At 40.2% G+C, this 21,344-nt stretch overlaps 1 protein-coding gene across 2 annotated transcripts; it reads right to left on the bottom strand.

Moving 5' to 3' along the window:
• Positions 1 to 308: 308 nt before the first annotated feature.
• LOC144981304 (uncharacterized) lies at positions 309 to 20,141 on the bottom strand. 2 transcript variants are annotated; one of them, XM_078935757.1, is made up of 11 exons: positions 19,668 to 20,141; positions 19,408 to 19,592; positions 19,033 to 19,173; positions 13,550 to 13,682; positions 12,252 to 12,429; positions 11,910 to 12,051; positions 11,508 to 11,651; positions 2,939 to 3,000; positions 2,778 to 2,849; positions 2,614 to 2,687; positions 309 to 2,144 (listed from the first exon to the last, which is right to left on the bottom strand). In XM_078935757.1, the coding sequence occupies exons 1-11, from the start codon at positions 19,776 to 19,778 to the stop codon at positions 2,070 to 2,072; spliced, it is 1,317 nt and encodes a 438-aa protein (XP_078791883.1). In that variant the 5' UTR covers positions 19,779 to 20,141; the 3' UTR covers positions 309 to 2,069. The 2 variants fall into 2 exon arrangements, 1 of the variants encoding a protein (XP_078791883.1); XR_013650830.1 differs by lacking the exons at positions 2,778 to 2,849; positions 2,939 to 3,000 and having other exon boundaries at positions 19,668 to 20,140.
• Between the last annotated feature and the right edge of the window lie 1,203 nt (positions 20,142 to 21,344).

Here is a 21,344-nt window from a genome sequence, read left to right as displayed (position 1 = left end):
CATAGTTTTCCCTATGCTGCACTCAAGTGTTTTAGAAAAGTCCAGTTCATCTTGGGAGATTCCGGTTCTCCAAGAACAAATAGCGCGCACACGTTCTAACATGTAACTAAAGTCGTCATGTTCTTAGACTATGAAACTGTTGTTGTCTTTTAAGAACTTTTAGGATTCTGTGGGAATCTTGTATATGCTGTATAACTAAAAAGGCAAAGACAAATGTTGAAAAAATGTTGTTTTCCCCACTTAAAAATAGAATGGCATCCACGTGACGATAACAACTAGATCCACCAAAACTTTACAGCTTTTCTTGATTTCTTTTGATTTTTATTCCATAGGTGCCGTTTACAGTTTAGTTTATTACCTTGAACAGAAAACCCCACATTGTGTTTACTTCAAGACAAACATCACAGAATACCTTTCCCTTAATTTCAGAATTAAGACATTAAAGTATTAAATGAACACACCATTAAACCCCAAAAGCCTTAAAATGTTTCAATTACCGTGATTGTTTATATTTTGACATTTTTTTACACATAATATTCTCTTTAATATTTATTTTATAAACATTCAACGTTATAGCAGTGACATCTTTAGGATCACACGTAGAAATCTTAACCCATATTGATTAATACAATTATTGACAGAACCAAACTCTTTAATTCAATGGATACAAACACAAGTGGCAATTATCAAAGACACACTACTATATAGAATAAAATAATATAACTGAGCATTTCACATGATCGCTTATATTTACAAGCCCTGAATGTTGCCTCTCCAGATGATCGTGAAGCACTTTGTCACTAAACACTACTGAATGTTTTCATTTCTATGCAGTCAGCACCTTTAGCAATTGGATCACCTCAGTGCTGCACTGTAAACAGCCTCTGAGTTGTGGGCAGGACCATTGTTACGGAGTAAGCCTGCCACCATTTCCCTATCATGCCTTTGTTTACTGTCTGCTAGCCTACAGCCCCTCACAACCCCAAGATAACATTAGCGCAATGAAAATGGTGAGCAATATCAGAGCTATCCAGCCGTACAGTTTAGATCCAGATTCCAGCTCAGACGAGGAAAACAACAACGTTCACGGATCTATTTGTCTGCAGGAGGATAAATCAGAATGGAGCAGAGCACAATGCTTGTGGCTCACCAATTGTAGCTTCCACATCACAGCTACAAGCTTTTTCCCAACAGCATTTTTTTTTGCTCAAGATTCACAACAATTTGAATTTAAAAAAAAAAACCTCAGTAACGCATTTTTAACCTCGTGACAAACCATCGTGACAAAAATACTACAAGTTCAGTTTTTGGCACATCCCTGTCACCACATTTGGTTTGGCAGTTTTTTTAAGGCTAGATGACCTTCCTGACACAACTTTGTATTTTAAACAAGGCTGGGGACTGGTACGAGGGGACCTGGTCTTAGGCCCTGTGGCTACATAGTTGGGCAGTAGTGTGACAGGGATTCAAACTGGATGAAGCTCATTGCCTCTCTGGGAAACGAATCCTGATTTCCCAGGCACCAGTCCTACACGCAGCCAGCTGAGCCACCCAGCCACTAGAAAACTCTACAAGAACATGTTAAAAACACCAAAAGCACCATTTTTACTGGTGCCACCCGTTTGGAAAACCAATAATAACCGAAAATAACCCAATAATCAATATATTTGTATATTTAGTCTCTTTCTAAAACCCGCAGTTTGACCTTCATGTATATTCCTCTCATATTTCTTTCCATAGAGGAAAAGTTTGTTTTAGATTAAACATCCTGCATCGTCCACATTTGTGGTTCGTTATATTCCTTTTTAATGTTTAAGGGTTTTTTCTTCAACAGCTGTACACTGATTTAGCTACACTGGCTGAACATACACTGCAAAATGTATTTACAACCAGCACAAAAAAAAATCAACTGCTGGTAGAAAAGGAAAACCAAATTTAAACAAAATTTTAGGTACAGTGACAGATACATGAATAAGGAAATTGTTTTAAAACAGAAAACATCCATCAATGTCAACTTTAGAAATATTATTTGGTTCAGGTTCGGCCACTTTGGATGATGATGATGTCATCTACACTTCTCGGCTCTGCAGGATCTGTAAACTCAGGTCTGGTGGCAGTCCACGTCTAACAAGCTCAGCTTTCAGCTGGAAACATAAACAAGATACGATCTGATCAAAACCGCTGGCTGTGCCCAGTCAGGAGAAAAGAAAATCATACCTTTAGGTCTCTTTGTACTAAAGCTTATAGGAAATGTCATGGGTGACTAACACACACTCTTTGAATCACCGTAACTCTGCTCTGGTACACTTTACTACCATAAAGTGTAGCAAATGGGGCACTTACGACTGTTAAGTATTGCATTTTCTCCACTTCAGAATCCGTTGGAATCATGAAAATTGCGTTAATGGTCGAAGAGTTACAGAAATTCAAAGAAGATCAACACTGAGGCTAAAGCTCCGATGTTGAAGGGTTAAAGTAAACACTAGATCAGTCAAAGATGTCTAGATGTCTTCTAGATGTTCTAGATGTCTTCTGCTAAACATATCAAACGTCTGCCAATAAGAGACCAGTTTATCTAAACCTGTTCCTGGTGGGGTAACGCTAGGGACTCACCTGTGACAGAAATTCATCTTTGACGTTTTCCCATGGTAAGGTGGTGGAAATCCTAATTGACAGAGCAACAACAACTGGAAGCAGATGGATGAACAAAGCAGACTTCACATTATGAACATCAACCATGAAATATCTGTATTTTTATTCAAGTCTGTTGTGCTTACAGTTATTTCCTTCAGGTGTGATCATTGGTGTTGAGGCGGTGGATTCTTCGGTTAGTAATGGAGTAGTAGGATCTGGGATAGTTTGTTTATAGGGAATCTTTGTTAACAAGGAATCTTATTGATCCAGATAACAACAAAGAATGTGAGGGAATGTGACTCACTTTCTCCAACACTCACAATGACGCATCGCAAGTCGGAGTGATAAAAAGTGCTGCTGGATGAACTGTGGGAACAAGTCAGTTTTTTTTTCATCTTTGTTTTTTGGTGAAACCTTGATGTGTGTTTGAATGACATTAGCAAAAACTTCAAGTCTCTCTGAAACCTTCAGAGAGACTTGAAACTACAATTTATCAGTAAAGTTACTAATGTAAAGGTTATGATGTGTTTGTAAAGTTACTAACGTAAGTTTAGTGAAGTGTTAGTAAAGTTACAAATACAAAGTTTAGTAAAGTGTTGGTACAGTTACTAACAAGGTTAGTAAAGTATTAGTACAGTAAAGTTACTAATGTAAAGTTTATGATGTGTTTGTAAAGTTACAAATACAAAATTTAGTAAAGTGTTGGTACAGTTACACATGTAAAGTTTATAAAGTGTTGATAAAGTTACTAACATAAGATCCATCCGTCTTCCTCTGCTTATCTGGGACCGCGTTGCGGGGGCTGCAGTTTAAGCAAAGATGCCTAGACTTCCCTCGCTCCAGCCACTTCCTCCAGCTCCTCTGGGGGGACCCCAAGGCGTTCCCAGGCCAGCCAAGAGATGTAGTCTCTCCAGCGTGTCCTGGGTTTGACCTCCACCCAGTGGGACATGCCCGGAACACCTCTCCAGGGAGGCGTCCAGGAGGCATCCGGACAAGATGCCCGAGACACCTCAACTGGCTCCTCTTGATGTGGAGGAGGAGCGGTTCTAACCCTAGCTCTCCACGGGTGACTCACCCTATCTCTAAGGGAGCGCCCAGCCCCCCTGCGGAGGAAGCTCATTTTAGCCGCTTGTACCGGGACCTCGTTCTTTCAGTCATGACCATAGGTGAGTATTGGAACAAAGATCGACCGGTAAATTCAGAGCTTTGCTTTCTAGCTCAGCTCTCTCTTCACCACAATGGACCTATACAGATCCGCCTGTCAATCTCACGCTCCAGTCTTCCCTCACTCGTGAACAAGACCCCAAGGTATTTAAACTCCTCCACCTAGGGCAGTCCCTGGGTCTCCCACTCCACCCACCGAGAGATGGCAAACTACCTTTCTCCAGTTAAAGACTTCCCTAACGGAGGGCTCAGCCTGACCTTCCCAGCAGACCCTCACAGTACGTTTGGGTCTTCCAAGTCTTTCCGGCCTCCTTCCCCGCCAGCGAATCCAACTCACCACCAGGTAGTGATCGGTGGACAGCCCTGCCCCTCTCCTCACCCGAGTGTCCAAGACACAGGGCCGAAGGTCGCCTGAAACAACTACAAAGTCGATCATTGACCTCCTGCCTAGGGTGTCCTGATGCCAAGTGTATTGATGGACACAGTTGTGCTCAAACATGGTGTTCGTTATGGAAAACTATTTTTCCGGTTTCGGGTTACAACGCGGACATGTGTGGCTCACTGCGGCTATACAACTATCTTCAAATGACTTAAAAGGTTGATTTTCTCCCAAAAAGAGAGCTGACCATGGCCCCCAAGAAACCCTGGAATACGAAGACCTTAAAAAGATTCTTGATGATATCAAAGCTACGCTGTATCCCTTTATGGAACAAGTGAATGCTAAGCTAGCTCCACTGATTAAACTGATGGAAGACTTCCGAAGATTTCGGGCTCAAAACGAGCAACGAGAAAACCGGGTCGACATTCTGGAGAAAAGACTGGACGATGTGGAACAACAAGTAAGGATGAATAATGTCATTCTCACTGGAGTACCGATCAAACCTCGGGCAAAGATAAATGCAGCTGGAGCTAGCATTGATAATGGTAATAGCGCTGGCGTAGCTAGCAGTGCTGAAACGGAGAGCGGTGGAGAGTCTCTGGTACACCAAATGGAATCATTTCTCACATCTAAAGGGATTTCCCTGGATCTCAACACCATCGAGACCTGCCACCTGCTACCCAGGAGAAAAGAGACGGATAAACCAGCGATCCTCATCAGGTTTGTGAATCAAAAACACAAGCTACCTCTGATGAATCAAAGGAGGAATCTGAAGGGATCTGCTGTTTATCTGATCGACCATCTGACCAGAAGGAATGCTGAAATCGCTAAACATGCACGGCTTCTCAGGAAGCAGAAGCAGATTGAGAACACTTGAGTTAAAGGCTGCAGGATTTACGTCAAACCACTTGGTCCACCGGACCGGTCCAAGGTTCTGGTTGTGAACACCATGAAGGACTTTGAGAAGTGTTGGATCACGGTCGTCTGAAACAACATGCAGTAAATCAAAGAGCCAAATAATTTCAAGAAATATGACGCCTAGATTCATCGCTTTCTCTTTAAGTCTAACGTGACCCGATTCTCAGCAGAGTTTTTGACCTGCAGACAACTTGACCTCAACTTTCACCACCGCTGATATCAGCTGAAGAAGGATATGGACCTGAATCTAATGTATGCAGACATAACATCGAAGAGAAATAGAAACTCTGTTTGAACCCAGAGATCAGCTGTCATTCAGCAGAAGAAGAAATGCCAACCTTGGACAATCGACAGATTATGGACCCTTTTTATTTTTCCCTTACAGCATTACTTTATCATAAAAAAAATAATAAAAAAAAAAAGTAAAACAAATTATTAATCACTTATTAATGGTTATTTTGATCGAGGTTTAATGAATATTACTTCACTTGCTCCAAAAATTGATAAATTGATTCAAAAATCTTTCCTAATATAACATAATTTTGCACATGTTTTTAACTTTTGATAGTTGATGAATTTTGCTATGAAAATCTCTGAAACAGTGTTGTGTATTTTACTGATATAGTATTATTTTTTAATCATATCAATGACTTTAAAAGTAACATAATCTGCATATATTTTATATAACTGATCTGCATTTGCCATGTTGATTTCTAAAATAGTCAAGTAATTCATCTTTGTCATGTGCCTTATTGATATTTCAAGATTCTTAATTCTGTCTGATAAAAGCTAGGAACCGGATAAGTCATGATAAATCATGTAATAAAATGGTTATAGTATAATGGGGTGGTATTATATAAATTTGCTTCCTTCCACTCCCTTTCAAGCAATATTTATTATTATGTCTAATTATCCTAAGTTTGATTAGGCAAGGCAAGTTTATTTGTATAGCATAATTCGTACACGAAGTAATTCACGGTGCTTCACAAAACAGAAAAATGCATTAAAATCACAATACATCATAGAAATAATCAACATAAAATTTACTTTAAAAGAAAAAAAAAAAAAAAAAAAAAGATTTAAAAAGAAAGGAAGGAAAGAAAAGTGCAGATAGGACCTTTCAGTCATATACACGGCTAAACAGAAATGTTTTAAGTCTAGATTTGAACATGAACACAGAAGAGGCCTGTCTTACGCCTTCAGGGAGGCTGTTCCAGATTTTAGCTGCAGAATATTGAAACGCTAATTCCCCTTGTTTAGTTCTGACTCTGGGTATCAACAGGAGGCCGGCCCCCTGAGGTCCTCAGAGTACGAGATGGTTCATATGGCACTAACATGTCAGAGATGTACTTTGGTGCGTGGCCATGGAGAGACTTGTACACAAGCAGAGCTGCTTTGAAGTCTATTCTTTGAGGTACAGGGAGCCAGTGCAAAGACCTGAGCACAGGACTAATGTGATCATACTTCCTGGTTTTGGTCAGGACTCGAGCAGCAGCATTCTGGATGTACTGAAGCTGTTTTACAGCTCGTTTGGAGAGGCCGGTGAGCAGGCCGTTACAGTAGTCTAACCTACTGGAGACAAATGCATGAATAAGTATCTCCAGGTCTCGCTTTGAGATTATGTTTTTGATTTTGGCAATGTTTTTCAGGTGGTAAAATGCCGCTGATGTTACTGACTTGATATGGCTGTTAAAGTTCAGGTCAGAGTCCATGATTACCCCTAGATTTCTGACTTGATTTGAGGGTTTAAGAGACAGAGAATGAAGGTAGCTGCTGACAATTTCTCTTTGTTTCTGTGGGCCAAAAACAATAACTTCGGTCTTGTCTGAGTTTAGCTGGAGAAAGTTGTTCTGCATCCACGCGCTGATCTGTTGGAGGCAGTGGTTGAGTGAATCCACTGGCCCATATTCACCTGTTGTCAGTGACACATAGATCTGAGTATCATCTGCATAGTTGTGATAAGAAATGTTATTACTGCATATTAACTGCCCTAGTGGCAGCATGTAGAGGTTGAACAGAAGGGGTCCCAGGATCGATCCCTGGGGCACACCACAATTCAAGCCCATGTAGTCTGAGACACAACTCCCAATTTCAACAAAATATTTCCTGTCTTCCAGATAAGACTTGAGCCAACTTAGGGCAGATCCAGAGATGCCAACCCAGTCTTGGAGTCTGTGCAAAAGGATCCCATGATCAACAATATCAAAGGCAGCGCTCAGGTCTAGCAGGATTAAGACAGAGACTTTTCCATCATCAGTGTTCAGGCGGATGTCATTGGTTACCTTGATAAGAGCAGTTTCTGTGCTATGATGGGGTCTAAAACCTGACTGGAAAACATCAAACGAATTGTTTAATAAGAGAAAGTCAGTGAGCTGTTGGTAGACAACTTTTTCAAGGACTTTTCCTAAAAATGGCAGATTAGAGATAGGTCTGTAATTATTCAGTACAGTGGGATCAAGACCGCTCTTTTTCAGGTGGGGTTTAATGACTGCAGTTTTTAAGGCCTCTGGAAATATTCCAGATTGAAGAGACATGTTAACTATTTGAGTAATTGATGGCAACACACTGTTCAAGACAGACTTTAGAAATCTAGTGGGTAACACATCAAGGCAGCATGTAGACGAGCTCAGACGGGTGATGGTCTCTTGGACAGTTTGGTCAGTGACAGGTACAAAGTGAGTCAGCTTACAGTGAGTAGGTGGCCGTTGGATAGTTATATGTGTTGTGGAGTTGATGGCTTTTTTAATGCCCTGAACCTTGTCATTGAAAAATACAGCAAACTCATTACATTTGGGTGTACAAACCAGTTCTATTGGTAGCTGGGTTGGAGGGTTAGTTAATCTGTTAACTGTTGTGAACAGGATACGAGAGTTGCTGCTGCAACTTCCAATGATTTCAGAGAAGTACCTTTCCCTTGTTCTGCATAAGATCTGGTTGTAAGCGTACAACTCCGCCTTATATATTCCATAATGAACCTGGAGTTTTGACTTGCGCCACTTTCGCTCAGCTCTGCGGCACTGTTGTTTCTGTGCCCTGACTAGATCATCATTCCTCCAGGGAGCTTTCTGTCTATGTTTTCTCAATTTAACCTTCATAGGGGCAATGGCATCCAGAACATTTAAGATGCTAGAAGTAACAGAATTCAGCATTTCATCAACATTGGCACCAGAGACGTTTTCAGGGTTTATCATTTCTACAAACTGTGCCCTAGTGCTCTCATTTATTTGTCTCCCCTGGACAACTGCAGGGCCAGGCGGTGGTTTGGGAGCAACAGACAGGTCAAAGAATACACAAAAATTATCAGAGAGGGCGACATCAACCACACTGACATTGTAAATAATAACCCCCCTTGTGATGAGCAGGTCCAGAGTGTGCCCTCTGCTGTGGGTGGGGCAACTCACATGCTGAATTAGACCAAAGGTTTCAAGGACAGCATTGAGCTCTTTTGCATTTCTGTCATTGACATTATCAACATGAACATTAAAATCACCTGTAATGACTAGACCATCAAAGTCTGTGCACACAACTGAGAGCATTTCAGTGAAATCATCAATAAAACCTTGGCTGTGCTGAGGAGGTTTGTACACAGTGATGAAAGTCAGGCAAGGAAAAAATCCCTGAACTTTTCTTTGAGCGATATGGCGGGCACAGAGCGAAATTTTGGAAAAATACGTGGTCTTAGATGCATTCTGGTGCATTCTGGCAGCTAGTTATTCACTTCTTTATCAAGAAACTAAGACTAATTGGAGCATCATGATTTGTCATTCAAACCCCTAGTTTGACTCTCCATTAAGGACTTGCTGGTCCCAAAAAAGAATTTGGAAAATTGCTCAAAGTAACACAATCCTACAATCTACGCTTTTCCTTAAAGCTGCAAAACATACAATTGCTAAAATATAGTAACATCAAAGCCCCAAATGGCAAAAAGAACACCAGTAACTATGATATTCTATGAAAATACCTCAGTTATTTATACATTATTTCTGCTTTAGAAATGACTGATGTACAACATCCACTTGCACTGTTTTCTCAAACTATAATTACATCAAAATATGGGATCTGCTTTAAACTATAATTCTATAACATAATACATCAATTCTTTAACACCAATACTAAGTAATCTGGGAAATATCAAAACAAACATACAAACTAAGCTAAACATTGTAAACATTATTTTTTAAGGGAGTGCGGGTCCAAACCATCAAATACTTATAATTAATGTCAACTATACTGAACTAAATCATGGTAATTAGGAAATACAAATAAATTAGATAAAGAAATGTATTCAAAATAAAAACTGAAACTCAAAACTAAAATTGAAATTATTTCAAAATGTGGTTTTGAGATTATTTTACACAAAAAAGTATTTGACCTACACTACCTTAAAAATATTTTTCTTCCAGCCAAGACCACTTCAATTTGTTTTTTATCGTCTTCTCATAACTGAGCTCGTGACCACGCTCAATAATGACGATGCCTGCCATTATTTTAACACAAATTTGATCGCAAACTCTTCAGATGTGTTTGTGAAAGTTTAGCGTGGGTCCGCCAGTTTTGGTCTCTAGGGAAGCAAGTCACGCTGACCACGTGGTGCAGACAGAGCCAATCAGACCCGTCGACGCATCCGAAAGCAACTAAAACGTCCCGTCATTGGTCAATTAGGCCGGGAAGACGAGAGATGGCCACGACCATAGAGGAAGCGATCTGCGGAGAAATATAGAAAATAAAGCTAAAATTAGCTGATTTCAGACCATTTTTTAATCCGGAAAGCGATTTGTCCGTAGAGATCAGGTCTTTATTTCCCGGAAAGTACGTTCGGTTTGCTCAAAAACCCGGATTTCCGGGAATTCCCGGAAGACTTTCATCACTGGTACATAACTATGCAGAGTAAGGGAGGAGTTTGTTTTAGCTCAATCTTAAAGGACACATACTCAAATGATGAAAACACACCAAATGATAGTCTGCGGGTTGCAATATTATCTCTAAACAGTGCTGAAACGCCTCCACCCTTTTTATTTTCTCGTATTTCTGATTCATGTTTGTAGTTGGGGGGAGTTGATTCGACTAGAACTATGTTTCCTGTGTTTTTGTCAAGCCATGTTTCAGTTAATAACATAAAATCAAGATTAAAAGAAGAGATAAGATTATTGATTAAAAATGATTTGTTGCATAAAGATCTGACATTGAGTGCATTAGTTACTGTATGAATGTATAACTGATGAAAAAAGTATAACTGAGGAAATAACTGATGCATAACTGATGAAAACTGATGAAAACTTTTGTGTATTATTTCTAATTAATTGCTTGAAATAAACCATTTCAAATCAAAGAGCACAGAAGTCCAATAACAAAACACCACTCGGGTTCAGATCAGGGGGGGCATTCCCACCAATCACGCCCCTCCAGGTGCCACTGTCATTGCCCAAGTGATCATTGAAGTCGCCCAGGAGGACAATGGAGTCCCCCGTTGGGGCACATTGCAGTACCCCTTCGAGAGACACCAAGAAGGTCTGGTACTTCAAACTGCTGTTGATCCCGTATGCCGAAACCACACTCAAAGAACTGTCCCCCACCCGGAGGCGGAGGGACATGACCCTCTTGTGCACCGGGGTGAACTCCAACACTTGGCGGCTGAGCTGGGGGCTCACGAGTAAGCCCACACCGACCCGCCGCCTCTCACCTTGAGCAACTCCAGAATGGTAGAGAGTCCAACCCCTCTCTAAGGACTGGGTTTTAGAGCCCAGGCTATGTGTGGACGTGAGCCCGACTATATCTAGACGGTATCTCTCAGCATCTCGCACCAACTGAGGCTCCCCCCCCAAACTACATTGAAACCGGCCCCTTTTTAGGTCTCCTACGAGTGATGGGCCCATGGGAGAGTGGTCCCACGTCGCTCTTTCAGGCTGTGCCCGACCGGGGCCCCGGTCACCAGGCGCTCGCCTGCGAGCCCCAATCCCGGGCCTGGCTCCAGAGTGGGACCCCGGTGACGCCAATCCGGGCGACGTAATCAGGTCCTTGTTTTTTCCTTTCATCAGGGGTTCTGAACCGCTCTTTGTCTGGCTCGTCACCCAGGACCTATCTGCCATGGGAGACCCTACCAGGGGGTTAACCCCCAGACAGCTTAGCTCCTGGGATCACTCGAGCTCTCAAACACCCCCTCCACGTTAAGGTGGCGGTTCACAGGGGAGTAACATAAGATTAGTAAAGTAAAGTTACTAATGTAAAGTGTTTCATAAAAGTGCAAAGCCGCTTTTTTTCTGCATCAACTTAGTAGTAATTTCTCAGAAAAGTTTTTCTAAAGCAAGATCTTCTTTGTGTTACTGACAAGCATACACCCTCCTAAACTGGTGTTTAATTTCGAACAATGCTCAGCCTTTTCTCAAATAATTGAGTGAGTTTATAGTGAGGTAACCTTAAATCCGCCTGGACAACAAAACAGATGGGATGGCTTTCTCCACCATGGCTGTCAGAGGGTGTCCACGTCAGGTTGAAGTTTCCTGATCCATCACTGACCTGGGCGACACCGTGCGGCCCGCTGATCAGTAGGGTGGAGATCCTTCAGCAAAAGGAAGTTAAGAGGTTAGGGGAATATCAAGGAAGTGTAATTTTGTCAAAACCTAAACTCATCAAGCCTCTAGTCAAAGGAAAGCTGTAAGTAGTGACGGACAGGCGGACGGACGGACGGACAGACAGAAACTTTCAATCTCCCAATGGAGAAATTCAGGGTTCATTATTATCATTCATTATTCAGAAATTCAGAATAAAGAATCTCTTGAATGTAAAACGTTTGTATTTATCCTTTCTATCGTCTTACGCGGAGTTGGTGGCCACTGCCCTGATGGGGATTTTCAGCATCTGATTGACAGCCGCATACAGTCGATCTTTGTTGGCTGGAGTTGGGGGGAGGAACTTGGGCAAAAAGACTCCTTCAGTGCAGGACGTTACAGCAGGATCCACTGGAGCAAAACAGAATTCAATTTTTCAGAGAAAAACTTATAACTAGTGTATCATTTCGATCCAAACCCAAATGTCTATTCAACTGTTGGTTCACAACAAGAACAAAAATAATGAGGTTGGATTTAAAAGTTAAAAACCCGATCAGGTTCTTCAGGTGTTTGTGGGCAGATGGATGTTTCCCAAAGAGATGAACCTGTACCTTTAAGAACAAACTGGAGGGGGATCTTGCTGAGGGGCTGGAAGGGATACATCAGCACCGGCGAACCGCTGGTTGGTGTGAGCGTAATGTTCTGTCTGGGAAAGTCCTCTATCATCATCTGCACTGCATATGGACCTTCATTGCTGCTGTTGGTGGGACTGAATGACAGAGTGCAATTCTGCAAGGTGATAAAAAAAATTCTCAAATATCTTATACGACAAAATACACTACTCACCGTAAGATATGGATTTTACATGAGTGCTTTCCCTATTTAGTCTAAGTTTTCCAAAAAAATATTAGAAAGTTTTCTTTAATATTACTAATAATAAATGAGAGGAAACACCATTTCTATTAGTTTGACTTTTATTGCCCCAAAAATGAAGAGAGTAATAAAGATCGCCCCAATAACAACAATTGACCGTATCGGGGTCAAGGGATGATGATGGTTCCATGACGTCTCTAAGGTAAGAACATGCAGCGAGTGGACCATCTACGAGAACCAAATCGATTATTTCTGTGCACAGTGACACTCATCGGTGAACAGGATGGTCGACCAATGCTGCATAGTCCAGGCCACATGGTCTTGTGCCCTCTGCAAACGCTCACTGCGGTGTCTTGATGTCAGATGTTGTAAATGGTTTGTCTGGTAACCTTAGTACCCCTCACACATGCCTGCAGCTGGGTGCCGTTTGCTAAACCATGTCTGAGGTCAGAGGTCCTTGGGTTCTGGTCAGGGCTGTGGTCTGTCACTGATGGAGCTACTCTCCTAGGGTCTGTCACAAACTTTGACAGTGATGACACTTTGAGACAAGTTCACGTGTAACATCTGACTGCCTACTACTAACCTAAAATTGCTATGGCCAGGTGGCGCTGCTCGTCTGTTAAGGGACTCCGTGTGTTGATGTCTGTTTCCATGAAGAACTAGCAGACAAAATCGTTTTTTTATTCACAAAATTATTATTAAATTGATGCTACATTGAAAAGGTCTTTCTTTTAGATAGTCTAGGTTTTTGCCCCTATAAGTAAGACACTGTACACAGTGAGACTGTTATGTGGAAAACACTAAATAAGGCGTGTCTATCACCCCGATACCATTGCCTCCATATCCGGAAAATCTGCAGAGTGAAACAACCACTCCGTATTCTACACATCAACAGGTTTTCACAACATCCCTAACTAATTTGAGAGTAGTGTAAATGTATAGTATCTTTCAAACCAAGCAGTAATAAAAGTTAAAATTCAGTTGACTAAAAGAGAAGAGGATCAAAGCTCGTCTTTGACCTCAGACTGTTACTCACATTTAACAAGGAGAGGACACTTGGGTCATTACAGGGGTTACACTCTGATAAGACTCCATATCTGCACTGAACCGTATCTCCATCTGGATCAAAAGCCAGCAGGTCATAATCTCTCCGACAGTTTGAAGGAACCCTGATGACAACAAGAACAAAAAACATCTAGTGTCTGTGGTGAAACAACACTACAGTTGATCTTTATGTGAGTTTTACATAAGCATAAATAAAACCGGTTCTTGTTTGTGGTTTGAAGCCTTTGGATGTGGGTTTTTTTTAAAGAATTTATTCAAAACGAGGGACAATGCACAAAAGAGCATCGACTACGTGACAAGTGAAAAGATGGGTTGTGGATCAGGATAAGACAAACAAATGTTTTGTTTAAAACCCGCACAATGGCGACAACCCCCCTCTACCACCACCACACACACACACGCACCATAATAAAAAGAGTGATAAAATGATGCAAAGTAGAAACTTTTGGCAAATGGCGTATACTTATATAGCGCTTTTTACCTTCTTACGAAGGCCCAAAGCGCTTTACAGTCACAGTCCCATTCACACATGCACACACACATTCACACACTGATGGCGGCTCTGCTGCCAAACACTGGCGCCAACCTCCCACCAGAGGCAAGGTGGGGTACAGGGTCTTGCCCAAGGACACTTCGACACATGGGCGTGCAAGGCGGGAATCGAACCTGCAATCCTACGATCATGAGTAGACCGCCCTACCGCTGCACCACGGCCACCCCACTTTTGTACTAAAAAAATATATGTTTTCTAAAAAAATTTACATTGATGAACCAAAGTAGCATGCTACTTGCTAGCACTCGCTTTACACTTCCCTGCCTGATTTCTCTCTATTCTAATGCGATTACTAAGCTGGAAAAGTTGATTCCTCTCGATCTGATTATTTTTTTGTTATAATTTTTGCAGTTGATGGCCAAACATTGCTTCTCCTTTTGTGATTCTTAACTGACTTGTTTGGACCTGGTCATTACTTAACCTGGTCATTACTTAACCAAACAGGATCTCAACTTCTGTCCATGAACATTGAACTCACACTCCGCTCTGTTAAACTGCTCTCTGACTGACTGGACCACTGGCATCAATCCTCAGTTAAAACCACAGTTATCACACAACAAATTCCAGTTCACATAACAAGCAGATCTCACAAACATCCCCAGTTCAGATCCACCAGATCCACAATTAGATATCTTCATCACATTCACACATTACCGGACAAAAAAGATAAATCAATCCATCTGCACACACACACTGTTTTAAACTTTGCTGTTTTAAACATTCGCTCTCTTTTAAACAAATCTTTTATCGTGAATGAGCTCATTTTAGACAACAATTTAGATTGCCTTCTTTTAACAGAGACCTGGCTGGGTGCTGATGCTCCTGTTGTTCTCACTAAAGCTTCCCCACTAAATTTTAACTTTTTATTTTCTACCAGGGGAGATAAAAAAGGCGGTGGCACTGCATCGATTGCTCGTGGCTCATTTGCAACCAAAACAATCACGCTACATAGCTACTCATTTGAGCACCATGCATTTTCTTTTAACAGCCCATCTATTTTATGTGTTACTGTTTACAGACCACCAAAGCCTCCCTCCTGTTTTATTCAAGAATTTTCTGAATTTTTATCTGTAATACACTCCAAATATAGTAGAGTTTTAATAACTGGTGATTTTAACCTACATGTTGATAAAGATAGTGATGCTCATGCAAAGGAGTTTCTTAACCTCTTGCATTGTATGGATTTCACACAGCATGTCACACAGCCTACTCACAGCAGGGGGCGCACTCTAGACCTGGTGATAACCTATGGGCTGTCCTGCAGTGTGTCCTCTGTTGTTGACATGGCTGTGTCAGATCACTATTGTATATTTTTTAATATCACCAGTTTTACTCGACAGGAAGCTCCAGCGAGAGCTGTGAGGAAACGATACATAACTCCTGATGTGGCTGCAAATTTTATCAATATTTTACATCAAACTCCCGCTCATATTTTACCTGCATCATGTGATTTTATGGTTGAACATTTTAACAACAAACTACAGTCAGCCATTGATGCTGTAGCTCCACTTAAAACTAAAACGTTGAAAACTAAAGCTACAGCACCATGGAAGAACGAACCAATCAGAGCCTTGAAACGCGAATGCAGGAGAGCGGAGAGGTAGTGGAGAAAAACTAAGTTAACTGTACATCACGAAATTTTTAAAGAACAGCAAACGAGGTACAGTCATGCAATAAAAAAAGCCAGAACCCTCCACTTCTCAAACTTAATTTTACAAAACAAAAATGATCCTAGAGTTCTCTTTAAAACAATAGACAGTTTAACTAAAAGAGACTCTCAAAGGTCCTCCATAGCAGCCTCAGATGCTGTATGTGAGAGTTTTGCAGACCACTTCAGGAGTAAAATCAATGCTATTAGATCTACTCTTTTAATTCAAAAAGGTGTTGCTTTTAATGAATCTATAGCATTGTATTTATCAGAGGAAACACTGGAAAGTTTTGTCCTGGTTGATGCTGTGGGACTTGGTCAGGTTTTCTCCCAGTTAAAGCCAACCACCTGCCTTTTAGACCCAATCCCCACATCATTGTTGAAAACATTTTATGACTTCTTTGAGTTTGAGCTTTTAAATATAGTAAATTACTCTCTTCAGACAGGTGTCTTCCCTGCTGCCTTTAAAACGGCAGTGGTGAGGCCTCTTCTGAAGAAGAGTAATTTAGATCCAAACAACTATAACAATTATCGTCCAGTATCCAACTTGCCATTTTTAAGTAAAATGATTGAAAAAACTGTTTTAATCCAATTTAATGAGTTTTTAATTAGAAATAACATATTTGAAAAAAATATCAATCTGGTTTTAAGACGAACCACAGCACAGAGACGGCCCTTGTTAAAATAGTAAATGATATTAGATGTAACCTGGATTGTCAGAAGCTCTCAGTTCTGGTACTACTGGATCTCAGTGCTGCTTTCGACACTGTAGATCACAGTATTTTACTCAACAGACTGAGAGGTTTGGGCATCTCTGGTACTGTACTAAAGTGGTTTTATTCCTATCTCACAGATCGAAGTTTTTACGTAAGTATGGATACTTGCTCCTCAAGGGTCTTCGACATCAACTGTGGGGTCCCCCAAGGTTCAATTTTAGGCCCACTACTTTTTAATCTATATATGCTGCCACTGGGGGATGTCATCAGGATGCATGGCGTTTGTTTCCACAGCTATGCTGATGACACTCAACTCTACATCGCTGTGTCTCCTGATGATGAAGAGTCGGTCAACACACTCTTAAAATGCATTTTAGACATTGAGTCATGGATGGCAGAGAACTTCCTACAGCTAAACCAGGACAAAACAGAGGTTTTAGTGATCGGTTCTGAAGACAAGAGAGAGGTAGTTTTATCTAAACTAAAGAATTACAAAACTTCTCAGTGTGTGAGAAACCTGGGTGTCATTTTTGACTCTGAGTTGAATTTTATCCCACAAATTAAAAACATCACAAAAACAGGATTTTATCATCTAAAAAATATATCCAGAGTCCGCCCATTTCTCTCTCTTGCCAGTACAGAGGTGCTAATGCATGCTTTTATTAACAGCAGATTGGATTATTGTAATGCCCTGCTCTCTGGTCTTCCCAGAACAAGAATAGCAGATCTTCAACTGCTGCAAAATTCAGCAACGCGCGTTCTGACGAGGACCAGGGGGCGGGAACACATTACACCAGTTTTAAGATCGCTGCATTGGCTCCCTGTGCAATTCAGGATTGATTTTAAAGTTCTTTTATTGGTTTACAAATGTTTTTATGGTCTCGGGCCTTCATATTTATCTGACATGATTTTAAAGTATGAGCCCTCGCGGACCCTGAGGTCCTCTGATTCAGGCCTTTTGGTTATCCCAAAAGTTAGAACAAAGACATACGGCGAGGCCTCATTCAGTTTTTACGGACCTCGCCTGTGGAACAGCCTCCCAGAGAGCCTCAGGGCCGCAGAGACTGTTCATGTTTTTAAAGGAAGGCTTAAGACCTACCTTTTTAATTTAGCTTTTAGTTGAATTTTAGGATTTTTATTTTTTTTTTTATTTATTTATTTATTTGTTTATTTATTTATTTTTTATTATTAGTATTATTTTTTTCTAATTTATTATTATTATTATTTTTAAATATTTTAATTAATTTATTTTTCTTTTAACTAGTTTTATATGTGTATGTAAATACATTTATTTATTTATTCTATTAATTTTTAAGACGCTCTTACTATTTCATATGCCTATTAAGGTTTATGTAATTATCTGTTTTTTGTCCATGTTTTATATATATTTTAATTTTATTCCTTTTACATTTTATTACACTCCAATGTTTTCCTCTGAGGGATCCTCCACATCGGTGACTGACCCTTCTCAGTGAGCGGGGTCGCTGCAGTGGGATGTCCTGGGTCTGACTCTTTTGATCGGATCTGGGGGGTTCTGTGGTAGTGTTCTCCGTGAACTTGGGTTGGGGGGTCGCTGGTGTGGACATGTCCCCAAACTATCGTTTTCCCACCTCAGGACAAAGCCAGGTCTCTACATTCTATCATTCTATCACTTTTTTATTTATTTATTTATTTATTGATGTGTGTGTGTGTGGGTGTGGGTGTGTTTTTGCGCGGGGGGGGGGGGGGGGTTGTCGCACGGTTTGTCTTGTCATCTTGTTTTTAAATTTTATTGTATTTTATGCACAGCACTTTGAGTGACATCTGTTGTCGAAAAAGTGCTATATAAATAGAGGTTGATTTGATTTGATTTAACTCAATAAGACGAGCAAGACTCAATGCATAGTAATGGCGCATGTGTGTCACGTCGAACGTCACGTGTAGGCCAATCTACCAACATGTATCAGTGTTCCCTTACTTCCAGTTCTTGTGTTTATTCTGTCTTCCAACTATTACATTCAGGTTAGAACGCCTCCTATTTTAATTTATATTTTTGCCTTCAAAGGCAGATTTTGGAGAAGATTATATTTGTTTTTGATTCCCAAAAGTTTTCTGGCAGTCTGCAGGTATTTCCTTTTCCAATGATCAACATTTGTTCTCCATAAAGAAACATGAAAAAATATATTTTTTCATTCAAGCTGGAGGTACAATTGTTTGGTTTCTCCACATAAAGTCTATTTTTGTCACCCCTGGTTACACAGGTCAGACTTGAATGCTATAAAGTTTCCTCCTTACAGTTATCAGATTTGAAAGGGCACCACAGATGCTTTTCATTCTTTCTTTTGTACTTTGTCACTTGACTAAAAAAAGCTGTCAGAGACCATTGTGTCCCGACAGATGACTGTGGATCTTTACCAAAGATCTTTCCATGTTTTTAACTTGGCTTAAACGTTTTGGCTCTCATTGGAAACATTTATGTCAATATGGACTAGTTGTAGCGATAAGCTGGTGTGGCAGCAACATGTGTAAAGATAAAACTGGATTGTGCGTGAACTTGCCTCACAGACGGCATGATGGTGGTCTGCGGTGAGGAGTTGGCTCTGCCGGTGTCAGACCGGTTCCTCAACTCCACTTCAGTCACTGCTCGCCATGAAACAACACCATTTTTGATTCCATCTATCCAGTTTCCACCAGACAATCTGCAGATGAAGAAAACAGAAGGGACAGAAAAAGTCCATGTAACGAATCTTGTGCTGCAACCACTTAAGACTCAATCCTTTAAGTATCAACCACCCTGACCAGCTAAATTACCAAACTTTATATCTACTTTAAAAGTTTTCATCAGCAAGGAACTATGTCATTCAAGAGAAATTTTTTCATTTTTGGTCACAAAAGACTCAAAAGAATAGTGTGGAAAGCAGAGTTGGACTCACATGAGTGACAGTGGAGCGTTGCTGGATAGCCGCCGCGTCATTACACCTTCTCTCTGACACCATAACTCATTGGTGACCTCCTGAACTACATCAAGAGTCTCAACTACAGTCCCACAATTTCCAGAGCAACTCCATCTATCGCCATCTGTGCACGAGCGGAAGTTCAACTTGTAGCGAATCACCACCTTCAGATGAAAACATAAATAGCAGTAAAATTAAAACATGTTTCAAAAATCCGTTTGTAAATAATCGGTACTTACAATCGTATCATTTCCTTGCGTTTCTTTCGGATAGTACGTCATCATTGTGCCATAGAAATGAGTAGCATGTGTGCAGCCGACCAGCAGCAGAAGTAGCACCGAGAGCAACATGGTGAATGTCTCTGTGCCTTCAGTAAGCACTGGATTCCACCAAAGACAGCAGCACTTGAAATAAGTGAACCTCCCTGCTCCTGCTGCTCCTCCTGCTTTTGTTTAGTATCAACAAACCTCAGTGTGAGATATAAAGACATTTCCTCTTATCTCACACGGAGTTATGAGGAAACGCCACGCAGCAGAAAATCATACACAGGTGCTTCTTTGAATTTCGTTGGAAAGATGAGACTTTATCTCACAAAACAATCAAACATTTCAAAGGTTTACTCTTCAATATTTAAATAGATTTTTTAATCTGTAGTCTAATAGCAAAGTAGGATAAAAACTTTTAATAGGAAAAAGTCAAACTATTGTGTTAAAGATGATAGAAATACCAGAAGTGTCTAATTTCAGATGTGAGACAAGGTATCATTCATCTGTAAAAAGGTTTCCAATTAAAGGAGAAAAGTGCCTTTTGTTTAAAACCCTTTTCATGTTGACTAAAGTATTTATTTAAGCTTTTACTTGTTAGCTTGTTTAAGAGGGTGTCTCTATGAGTCTTTAAATTCCACAAATGTTTTAGGACTAAAACTGTGAGGAGTTTGATTTGTATGTACTTTCTTCAGTTCACAGGTAGATACAATTTAAAAAAACAAAACATGCTAAACTGGTTCTTGAAACATCAAAACTATAAACACAACAGGCATAGAAAAAGAAAAGTTGCTGCATCAGGGATATCCTTCAACTACCTTCAACACAAAATCTGATAACATGCAACTAAGCAGAAAAAGATCCATGTAAGAAATGCATCTGATGTATAGAAAACATCCCAAAATAGAAACGTAGTTCCCGTGGTATTTTCTGTCACATCAATGAAACAACAGAAACAAAGAAACTTGACCCCTCAAAATGTGTTAAAATAACAAAATCACAAATCACAGGTTCTGTGAATATTAAAGAAAAAGTGCAGTTTGAAAATCAAAATTTTTTTGTTAAAAATATGTAGAACAATCTGCAGACAGTTTGGTAGAAAATGATTACCGTATTTTCCGGACTATAAGTCGCACTTTTTTTCATAGTTTGGCAAGGGGTGCGACTTATACTCCGCAGCGACTTATATTAGAAATAAATTGAAATAAATACATCGTTAACCCTCCTGTAATGTTCATTTGTGAGGAACAGAGATGATGTTTCTGGGTCAATTTGATGTATGAGGTATGTTAAGTGTTAAGAGAATCAGCAAACTTTTTTTTACAGTAAGATCTTGAAGGCTAACAACATAATATTCTATTTTCCAATGATTTCATAGATTCAGAAATGCAATAAAAATGACAACTGTTTCTACAAATACAGGATGAAAACAGAGTATTAGTTGGCCAATGATGCTTCATGAAAAGAATAAATAAATAAGTTTGAGAAAAAATTACTGTGAAATTATGAGATCAACAGTCTGCTATGATTGTGTCATCTGAGGTTGTGGAAGTTAAAATGCGACTTATAGTCCAGTGCGACTTATCTGTGTTTTTTTCTACTTTATAATGCATTTTTGGGCTGGTGCGACTTATACTCCGGTGCGACTTATAG

This window comes from Oryzias latipes, chromosome 18, assembly GCF_053564925.1.
Source record: "Oryzias latipes strain Hd-rR chromosome 18, Olatipes_Hd-rR_3.1".
NCBI lineage: Eukaryota > Metazoa > Chordata > Actinopteri > Beloniformes > Adrianichthyidae > Oryzias > Oryzias latipes.
Note: the sequence above shows the minus strand (reverse complement) of the source record. Positions and strands in the feature narration are given on the sequence as shown.

Coding starts and splice junctions, on each gene's coding strand:
- LOC144981304 (XM_078935757.1), bottom strand. CDS start 19,778: ATGTTGCTCTCGGTGCTACTTCTGCTGCTGGTCGGCTGCACACATGCT. Junction 12,052..12,251: donor CCTCCAGTTTGTTCTTAAAG/GTACAGGTTCAT, acceptor GTTTTGCTCCAG/TGGATCCTGCTGTAACGTCC. Junction 2,850..2,938: donor CATTGTGAGTGTTGGAGAAA/GTGAGTCACATT, acceptor AAACTATCCCAG/ATCCTACTACTCCATTACTA.